This window comes from Diadema antillarum, unplaced genomic scaffold, assembly GCF_040938485.1.
Source record: "Diadema antillarum isolate AM-2024a unplaced genomic scaffold, OU_Dant_1.0 seq00000266_RagTag, whole genome shotgun sequence".
NCBI classification, from domain to species: Eukaryota; Metazoa; Echinodermata; class Echinoidea; order Diadematoida; family Diadematidae; genus Diadema; species Diadema antillarum.
Window position 1 is genome coordinate 1,991,078 of NW_027271303.1, and position 11,024 is coordinate 2,002,101.

The 11,024-nt window shown below is 37.2% G+C and overlaps 1 protein-coding gene across 1 annotated transcript; it reads right to left on the reverse strand.

Annotated features, from left to right (window-relative positions):
• Nucleotides 1–406: 406 nt before the first annotated feature.
• LOC139729843 (uncharacterized) lies at nucleotides 407–10,729 on the reverse strand. The gene is made up of 8 exons (XM_071640767.1): nucleotides 10,475–10,729; nucleotides 6,402–6,507; nucleotides 5,115–5,321; nucleotides 4,324–4,527; nucleotides 3,180–3,392; nucleotides 2,140–2,340; nucleotides 1,527–1,608; nucleotides 407–800 (listed from the first exon to the last, which is right to left on the reverse strand). Exons 2-8 carry the CDS (start codon nucleotides 6,472–6,474, stop codon nucleotides 752–754), a joined length of 1,029 nt encoding a protein of 342 aa, XP_071496868.1. The 5' UTR covers nucleotides 6,475–6,507; nucleotides 10,475–10,729; the 3' UTR covers nucleotides 407–751.
• Between the last annotated feature and the right edge of the window lie 295 nt (nucleotides 10,730–11,024).

Genomic DNA, 11,024 nt, shown 5'->3' on the forward strand with positions numbered 1-11,024 from the left:
AAAATGACATGAACTTATATAGAGAAGAAAAATTTGTTAACATATTTTTCTTTTTTCCCCTTGTTTCTACTAGAATAACTTGCTTGTATTATTAACAAAAAAAAAATACTACGGTCAGGTTCCATAGTCCATCTCTGTATTGTGGTACATTTACCTAGCAATGCATATATATCACCAAGAAAACGAAACAAGTTTTAATAACACATAACAGACTAAGGCAATATCAAGCTTATATTTGATTTTATTCATTTCACAAAGAACTATATACAAGACATAATCAATCGGCCATTCTCGACCATTGTTAAATTCATGACACTGATTTCTCAAATGCAAATATACATTTCATTTCAAAAGTCTCTATTGTTAGATATTTTTTTACATTTTTTTAATATCATATAATATATCATAATTAATATTCCCCATGTAATGACATTGGTCACCTTTACACTTCGAAAAGGAGATGATAATAGATTACATTGTCTGCCGCGTATTCCACTGATTTGTTGCTTTAATTTTTTCCATCCTTAGAAGGCACAATTATGCATACAATGTTCCAGAATTACCCAAAGATAAAAAAAATATAAACCCAAGGTATCCTGATTACAAGTACATTAGTTATCATTATTGCAGATGTATCCGTAAATTTTCGTGTTCGAATCTCCTACACATCTATGTTTGTTCCCAATCCGAGCGTGTATGGTTCACTCGAGGGCAGAAGAAATCCAGACATCGGAGTTTCTCCTCTTCGTTTTCACATGCGCACAAAGGCAATTTCAGTCCGGCGGTGTCTCCTGATTGCGCTAAGGATGGACAGTAGACAGTAAAAACAAGATGTAATGCGTGATGATCTTGGTTGCCATTTTGTTTACTGTAATTTATGCCTCAAATTCAATACTCATAAATATTAGGAATGTTAGAAATACCTATCTTTATAACAGAGAAGAATCATACTTATTAAGCAAAGACTCTCTCTATTGTATATTATATTTTTGATTTCCTTTCATGTACAGTTGTATTTTCATTTTCAGCAAAGAATATAAGTGTCCATAACTTTGATATGCCAAAAAGCAACATAAATTCTCTACATAACAAAATATAATAGAAACACAATAAATTGTGAATCATTCTATATACAGAATTTTACACAATATACATGGTGCCCAAGACCTACTTTGGTTGGTACATTAAGAACTTTTCAAGCAGCTTGTATTTATGTGAAGGTATTGAATATCAAGTCTGATGTTTCTACTCTCAAACTTGGCGTATACATTGTATTCACAAAGAAAGCAAGGTTGTCATTTAATTCATCGCGTGATGTCATACATAATATTGAAAATCATCTTTTACAGAGAAGGTAATTGCCATGCACCATTGCTCTGAAATGATGTATTCTTAGTGAAGAAAAAGGAAAATGGACTTTCAATGTCAGTTCTGTATCACATTCTAGAAGCGTTTTGTTTGTTTTTTTTTTTTTTTTGGTTGGATTTGGAGACTAAAGAGGGAATAGGAAATGCAGGTTTTCTTACACACGAATTATTCCGGAAATGAGAGACACCACAAACACTCCTGCAAAGATCCCAGCAAGAAGACCAATGTTCACCGATCCACCTGCAAGGTCGTTTATAAAGAAGAGATAAAAGTTTGATTATAAATCTTATAAAATAAAGCGTGGCAAAAAACTTTAGAAACTGTATAACTAATAATCTGTGTGCAAACAAAATCTGAAGAGATTAAGTCAACAGCCTCTATAGCAAGGGGCAGGGCATAAGAGTTTGTGACTTAAATCCATTTTCTTCTTTTTTTTGAGGACATAGCATAAACTGTATAAAAAAAAAAGTGATATACTGACCAATTTTTGAATAGACTATGATAGGAGTTCCGGTAGATTCTTCATTCGGCCCGAAAGGCTCAATCGAGCTACGATCGAGCCGTGCAACTGTTCATTGGCATTCCAGTCCAATCTCATTCTTAAAATGGGGGGGGGGGGGGCTGAAAATATGCATTCATGCACAAATAATCACACACGCACACACACACACACTCACACACACACACACACATTACTCACGCAGGAATCAACAACGATATTAATAAAGCACAGACACACTGACAAAGAAAAATACATTTTTCTGGACTCACTACTGGGGCAGTCAAGTTCGAAAGTGAACGCCCAAGAGAACCTCCACACGCCGTTGGCGGCGTCGCAGAAAATGCTGGCTGTGTCGTCAGAGTACTTGCAGCTCACTGTCATTTGACTACCGTCCGCGTAGGCGTCTTGGTGCACGTCGTATGTGGCGATGGATGGATCCACGTTCGGCTTGCCACAATGTGGGCCAAGAGCTGATCGCAGTTTAACAATATTAAGCATTATACAGTAGTATTACATCGCATCATTTCGAATAGACTATCACTAAGATACATTCACGGCGGTCGTGATATACAGTAATAGAATTTGAAATAATCTTAAGATTATCAACAACAGAAAAAGCAAGAAAAAATCATCAATGGGAAATATCAGTTGCAACCATAAAAAGAAATACGTACCTAAAAGTAGCTCAGATAATGATGTGGTAAATACACAAGTATAAGAATGAATCTGAAGAAATATGTTTTTTGTCGACAGTTTAGCACCAACAACCCTGGATTTCATCCCCTACCCCACCCCCCCCCCCCCACAAAAAAAAAAACAGGTCACCTCTTCGAGATAATTACAGCGCAACAAATCATTGATGAGAAGGATACACTCTCCTTTTTGATATAACGTTACAAGGTCTTGATCGAATATTTCACTACGGAGAGGAAGAGAATTTTAATATCAGACCATGAAATGTCATGATTTTCAATAATCTTTACATGTGGCTTCTATAATCACTGTCACTCTTTCGCGAGTACTGTGATATTTTTAATTCAATGACTGTCTTATCATATGCCCGGTTTGCTGAAACCTCACCATATTTTGTTCGATACTAATCGATCTATTACAAAGCCAAGTATATTAGAGTATAAGATTGATCTTGACGGTCAGTTTCCGCAGCACTATAGGCAGTGCTGGAAGATAGATTTTCCTATTAAATAAACTTCATCAAACATAATAATTTTTAATAGAGACACCCGTCGAATCCTCTGAACCACATTGCTAACCGTGCTTACCACCGTCTGGACTTCGTAGTGAAACTTACCGGGATCTTCTGGGCAGGTGAGGTCTCCAGCATAAAACTCTTCTGTGCCACTTTTCCAATCGCCGTACACCTCACAGTGAACGGTGAGTCTTCTATCGGTGTACTTGCACTCCAGGGTGACATTAGAGCCAGGTGGGTAGGAGGCAAGGGGTGTACCCATTATGGCTACCCGGCTGGAGTCCACAGACGGAGGAGAACAGGGCTGCGGCGAGTCTGGTAGACGTCAGAAATCATGATGGAAGAACGGTAGCATAAGCTTCGAAGTCTTCTCAGAAAGTGTTCTCTCTTTGCAGATGTTACATGGAATAAGATCACAATGTGTGCATAATGTTGCACGTGGGGAGCTCTTTTTTTTTGTTTCTTTTATTGGAATACAATGTCTCACCTAATCAACATATGTGATTTCCTGCGATCTCCAAGATATTGTAGAAAACATCCATATTCTATACATACAAGGCACATCCACTGTGGCATGCTTCATGGCAGTCTCAAATCGGGGATATTCTCAATGATGGAAACGAGCACGCTGCCTAAATGAAACTGATCAAGGTGACTCGCGAGAATGCCGTGGTTTTGAAGCATATCCACATTGCACTTGCAAGTACATCAAGAATGTAAAACAAATCACTGGTTTAAGATATATTCCCATGTAGATCACAGTCACCCTATATATATATCAATATGATATGATTATACGGCCCAGATCCTGATGAAGGCCTACTGACAGGCCGATGCTCGATTGAAAGGGAGAAAAAGATCGAGTGCAACGTCCGCATCAAGTCTAATTTCTTTCACTACATGCTACCCACAATGAGGCATCGCGTACGTTTGGGAAAGGAACAATCTCTCACATTATATAACACACACACACACACACACACACACACACACACATATATACATATACATATATATATATATATATATATATATATATATATATATATATATATGCATATATATATATACTGTATATTCAATGCGAGAGACTGTATATCATACACACAAACATACATACATAAGCAAGTCGGATAGATATGTATATAGAGACAGGCATATAGACGTAGTTGTAGCTGTGATGACATATACTATGTACGTATCAGTTTACTGCAGCAATATAGCAGATACAAATTCGTCAGCTCACCCTGGCAGGTCAAGACAAATGCTTGGTCCCTGGACGGATCATCTTTCCATATTCCTTTATCTCCGTCACAGTAGATCTGTGGCCAATTCGTCGAGTACTTGCATTCAACCGTTACCCGCTCACCTGATGCATAAACCTCCTGCTTGGGCTCGTAAGTTGCCACGGAAGGGTCTATGTCGGGTGGCAGACAGGATGGACTGGTCACTGGAAATATCAGAAAGAAACCCTCAGAATTATAACAGTGATGTGGAGTGAATTACAACATGAACTTTTGCTTTAGGGTCGCCCTGTTTTACAGATGTGTCAGTTTGTGCGTTTGTTTGTGTGTGTCATATACGAAATTATTGGCATTTAGTAACACATATGTGTATTGTGTGTATGTTTGTGTGCGTGTGTGTATGCTACCTTTTTGATAGCTCTGATGTGTTGTTTTTGTTTTGTTTTTTCAAAATGGAAACAAATAGACCCCATCCCCTCCGTGTTTCATTCATGCTATACCGAGGTAGCTTTTGAAATACTAATTCGGCAAGCAATTTCTCGGACAGCGTAAATCTGTAGAGCCGATATTCAGAAACAACCACTACGGAAAGGGTGGGAATGGGTTAAGTAACAGATGCATGAAAAGACAGATTGATAGACATGTAGTAAACAAATATGGAGAGCAAGCCACACGTAAACAAAAATTGTGTGTGTGTGTGTGTGTGTGTGTAAGTGTGTGTACCTATACACAGTATATACGGCACTGCATATACATATACATATACATAATGCGTTTTCTTAGGTGAGTTTACCAGGATTTGTCGGACACTGGAACTTTTCATCTGCATTGGATAAGGAACCGGCTTTCCACTGTTTAGAGTCACCATCGCAGAAGATCTCGATGCTCTTGTCGGAGAATTTACACTCCAACGTCAGCCGAGTGTTGTTGTCATACATCTTCTGATAGCTGTCGTAGATTACCAGAGAATGGTCCACAGATGGGGCTGGACACGTAGCACCTGTAACAGTTCATGATTATGTTATTTGCCTTGTGTCGATCTCATGGGCTGTATGGCTCGTGAGCTGAATGACTCATGGGCTATACATGGCTCATGGACCTCTATTCAATGTCGATCTCGTGGGCTGTATGACTCGTGGGTGTCGGTCTTGTAGGATGATCCCGGTAATTCGAGCTTTGATAATCTTTAGCTTGTTGTCCATGTGATGATATTTGAATAAGCTATCATACAAAGAATACTCTTAACCTAACTTAGACTAAAATTAGAATACATTTCAGAGAGAAGACGTGATATAGAAAAAAAGAACAACTGAGCCACCATTTCAATTATAAAGGCCTAACAAAGTAGAGTACTTGAAATAGAAAATGAGTTTTGAGCTCTTGGCAAACTATAGATTCAACCTTCTTATCATTATGTGTTCAGCATCAATAAAAAAAAAAGCTCCAATGAACAGCTACAGAATACACATCTAACAAATATTATCGCTGTCACAAAGGTCTGAAATCTAAAGTAACTTCAGGGTGATATTCATTCTCTATATAATAAGAGCTTGCTTCCAAAAGGCGCTAAATCCATTGAAAAATGATGGGTTTAGCGCCTTTTGGAAGCAAGCTCTTCATTATGTATATATATATATATATATATATATATATATATATATATATATATGTATTCATATGTTTAAATGCATATATATATCATATATATTATATATATATATATATATATATATATATCCCTAGTTGGCACCTTAGGGAGACATATTGGGGGGAAGTGTCTTCATTAGGGAGACAACTGGTCATTAATGAGACAATTTTCGTGTCTCCATTAAGATGCGTAAATTGCCATTGAACATGTATTTTAAAATTTGCATATAAAACAAATGGAAATGTCTTCCAAATGACCCATCTAGGAGTATATATATATATATATATATATATATATATATTATATATGTATACATATATATATATATAATATGCATTTATATTTGTTTGTTTGTTTATTCATTTACCTATCTATCTATTTGTTCTATTCATATCTGTTTTATTTCAACAGGGGAGCTCTTGCAACACTCACCACTCCAGGTAACATACTGAGATAGAAGGATGACCAGAGTTGCGGCAGAGGTACTGAGTCCTATCCGATCCATTCTGCTTAAATCAAGATATATTCTCCGCAGGCTCTTGAGTATGAAAAAACAAACAAACAAAAAGTCAGTATCGCATGATTAGATTTTATCATAATGCAGTGTTAAGAATGATAAGTGCCAAAGTAGTTGAGTTTGAAGCAAAATTTACTCATGAAATTCACTGGAGCGGGTGCTCTTTTCTCGGTTCTGTTCCTGTAATAGGCTTATGCACCTACATCATGATAGCCATGCAGGTTCAACATGGTTTCGCTATCATGAATGACATTATATTACACGGGTTTACATTCGCAAAACATATTTTTCTTTGTGGTCCTATCTTGATAATAAATGATGTAAATCTTAAGTGCAGATGCCTTTCATAAAAGAAAATCAGAAAGTTTTAAGATTCCTTGAATTTTTTTGGCTTTTGCTGTCCTCTCTGATTAAGTTCACATTTTCTGTACGTCATTTGTACGTAGCGGATAAACACCCAAATACGAATGTAGCCCCCTCCCCCCTTCCGCAGTATCATCTATCCTATTAAACAGCTCTAATGAATTGAAATGATAATACGAGATGGAACGCTTTCTAGCTTAGCGTAATGTCTCATACTCGACAAAATCAATGCTTGCCAGCATTACATGAGACTTATAAAGCCTACTTATAGCCGACTATATTATGAGATAAGACACTACAGTCATGACAGCATATGGTATAAATGGCTGTAATTGCTGCACACATAGTATCAAGGCGCCAGTAGTATAGACGTAATGAATGAAAAAAGTAGCATAATGATACTAACCCCTTGTATTATGATCAGAATACTAGGTTAGTCACAACATGTTGTCTTGTAAACCTCTGCTCATTGACATTGTTTTGGATTATTCTATTGCCACCCGTTGGCTTCTTATAATTATCACTCCACAACAATCATGCAGAAAAATGACTCTGTTGATTGGGTTTGCCTAACTTGGTTTATCTGAGAAGATGAGAGTCTGTGTGACTGTGCGAACATTGTCTGTGTTATTGTGTGCGCGTGCTGGCTTCACATTCCTGCCTATAATGGCGGCGAAGTCGTTATAGACGTGAGTGCGGGGTGGTGCAAAGGTTATTTCTTGAACAAATACACGTATTGTACATCATATTTGGCATTTCTCATTCTAGGCTCGACGACAAAGAGCTAAAAAAATGGTGGTCATGGTATTGCACGCGATGTGGTAACACAAAAGAGAGCGGGGCCTGAATAGATTTTTTTCATATCCATTTTCATCAAGGAAATGTCACGACCAACGGAAACAAATTTTGAGTATATGAGTATATTTATGTAATTCATAATGTTTCAGACATTTCAGTGGAAAGTGGTAGACAAACCGTTGCTATTTTAATCAATTACCCGGATCTAATTTGTTAGAAAAAAAAAGCAAAAAAAAACCAGCATCAAAAAAGGGATGCATTGTACGTTTCAATCCCTAAAGCCCACTACTTTCACAGACAACTGAGAGCTTTTTTTTTTTCAGCACCATAATATTATCGAGGGAATCTGGCACGTCAAATGTCATAAACAGAATGATTCCTTGAGACATCGTTGGGAGTTTTGTTGTTTTGATGGATTACTGCGAATACAGATGGGGGCTGCGGCTGTCTGGTCGCACTGTTATGTCTTTTAATGTCCTATAAGGCAAAGGGTAACCAATCCTGACTTTTTGAAATAAATATTCCTAACAGCATACATTGTATTCCAATGTGCAATAGATATCACACTTTAAAGACGTTTGTAAGATTATCTGTGCATTTGTGAAAGGATTTTCGAGGATTACTTTTCATTTCATTTCTTCATTAATTGTTGCACTAAGCTTTCATGGTCTGTTTCAACTATTGCTTTCCTTTTATTCACATATCATAAAGCAACATAAATATAAGTTAAATAGATTTACGCACTCACAGACTAAAACATAAACATATTCCCTCTACGTAAAAACGTATTTGTTCCACATATATGCTTCGCATCATGTTTTTAATACCGTTTTGGAGATCATATTTGATCTCTATTTGAGCATTATTTGCATTGATGTATTTCTTTGGGTTGTTCTTACATTTGTATATTTGTTCATCCCTTGTTGTTTAAAAATATGAAAATGATTACCACCAATGCATTTTTTATTGATTATCCGGGTCGGCCAGATTTTAAGGAAACTTTTAATTCCTCGTTGGCTGCTTCCATTTAATAGCTTTATGTATTCTATAGATCCGTTTTTACTTTGTGCTTGTTATGGTTGTTAATCATTGTTATTCTCTGTTGTTGTTTTTATGCTGAACAAATAATTTCAATTCAATTCCAATTCAATTCAATTACTCCTAGAGGATGTCCCACTGGATTAAAAAAAGAAATGATATCAAATGTGATGCAATTACATACGACTGATCAGTGTCACGAGAAGTGCTATAATTTTAGTTCATCTTATTCTACCAAGTTCATGGTGTATAACAAACGTTTAACGCTATTGAATTAAAGTCATATGATACTCTTTTTCATTTTCAAGTGCTATAAATTCGTTATCAAATGCATTTTTAGATCTGTATACAAGCGTATGATAATAACTAATATGAAATAATGGATGTACGACAGTGCCCAAGATTTCAACCTAAAACTTGCGCCTCTTTATCTTCTGAACGAATTTGATACTTTTAAATAGCATTAGTAAAAACATATATTTTCAGATATGATAAATTTGGTATTGACTTGCGTCTTCATGCTCAAACTGCAATAACAGTCACTATCTACGCGATGTCTGAAAAAAAGTTAGAGCTGTAGCTACAACCAGGACTGCTTTCTCAACGTTTCCACCTTTATCGCTTCTTTTTCTTCTCATCTCCATTCATTTCTCCTACATTTCTTCTGCCGCTTCTCTTTACGCTTATACTTCAGATGCTCATGGCAGTCACCGTGAATGTGAGGTCAAAGGGTTGCCTCTCTCAGTCTGCCATTACTGTCAGGGACCTGTTTGAATGGCATGTCACTGATCGAGATTTGGAGTTGTCTGTCCTAAGGGAGCGTAAGCGTCCCGAGGAATATTCCCCTGGTTAATTCATGTGAACCACCCAGGTAGAATCTGATCATGTGCAGATAAAGGTCATTGCAGACCTTCTCTTGTAATTGACTTGTTACTGAGGTATTTTAAAAATTGGATAGATCTTCATGAAAATTATAATATAAATATCAATGTATGAACATAGTGAATATATATGAATATACAGGTGAATATGTATTCGTTTCAACCAAAATTAACAGAAGATTTTGATGCAGAACGTACATTTAATTACCAATTTCTGCTCAGCTGTTTGTAAGGCCTCTTAAAGATATTATTTCAGTTTAGTAAAATCTATGGCTCCAGAGGACACTGCAAACTTGATCAATTAACTGTGAACTGGTTTATTAGCGTCTATGGCAGGTTATACCATTACCCTTCCTATTCCACCACAGATTTGGCATTGCTTTTTGCTAACCATGCTAACCCTTTGCGTGCGGAAACGTGCGAATTACCATGGAATAGGAAGTTGCAGCAGCTCGTAGTCGAAGGGTTAAATCTTTCCTGAATAATCCAATCACAAAGCCACACCTTCCATCCCTGCCAGCAATTTGCTGTGCGGTGTCATTTAAAAACATTCGCCTTTTCTATTGACAGACAGAAATGCCTGAGTTACACTCCATGGGAAGCCTTAATAGAAGAACCAGCTGTATTTAAAGGCATAGAATGTTGATAAGTCGTTACATGATTATACGTACACTGAGAAAGGCAATCCGCACTTAAATTGCATTTGGGTGGATACCATGTCTACATGCATATTGTACAGGATCTCATTATCAACACAAGTCTTGACACTGCAAACCATTGGTAGACAAACCTATAATATTCAATCCCAAAATTGTAGAAGGGATTGTCAGCATTAAATATGCCCATTTATAGAAAACAAAATCATAACAGGTCCATGGCTGAGTCCACAAACCACATCAGATACTTACCGAGAAAATCACGACTGGGGATTTCAAGCCTATAGTCCGCACAAAGGTGAGTTCTGTATGCCAACAGTATTCTCTTCAGGTAGCAATGATACCACACCAGAGACGTGAAGTATGGAGAGTCTAATACCAAACAGAGCGATGATGATGCATGGATCGTGCGATATGATTACAACCATGCAGGCTGCACGTCTGCGCAGTGAAAGGTTTGCGCCAAACGCTGAGTGTCGTGCTGAGCTTCTGTTTGGTTTGTGGCTCTCTCTCTCTGCCTATGTCATCTGTAATTTCACTTTGGCGGACTTAATGCATTGAATGTGCTACCTAAATTCTGTGGCGAAATGGGCGGGCGCATGCGGCATACCTCTTTAGAATAGGATGCTTTGTTCATATGACACGGGGAAATGGATGCTTGAGACGCTATACACCTTAATCACTCACGCATTTAGTAATCCACACACAACCCCCAAAACACACCCGGAACGTATTTGAAGTGATTGGCCATTCCAGCTCTGGAAAAGAATCATTAGCTTCCATGTTTATCATATTCTTAATG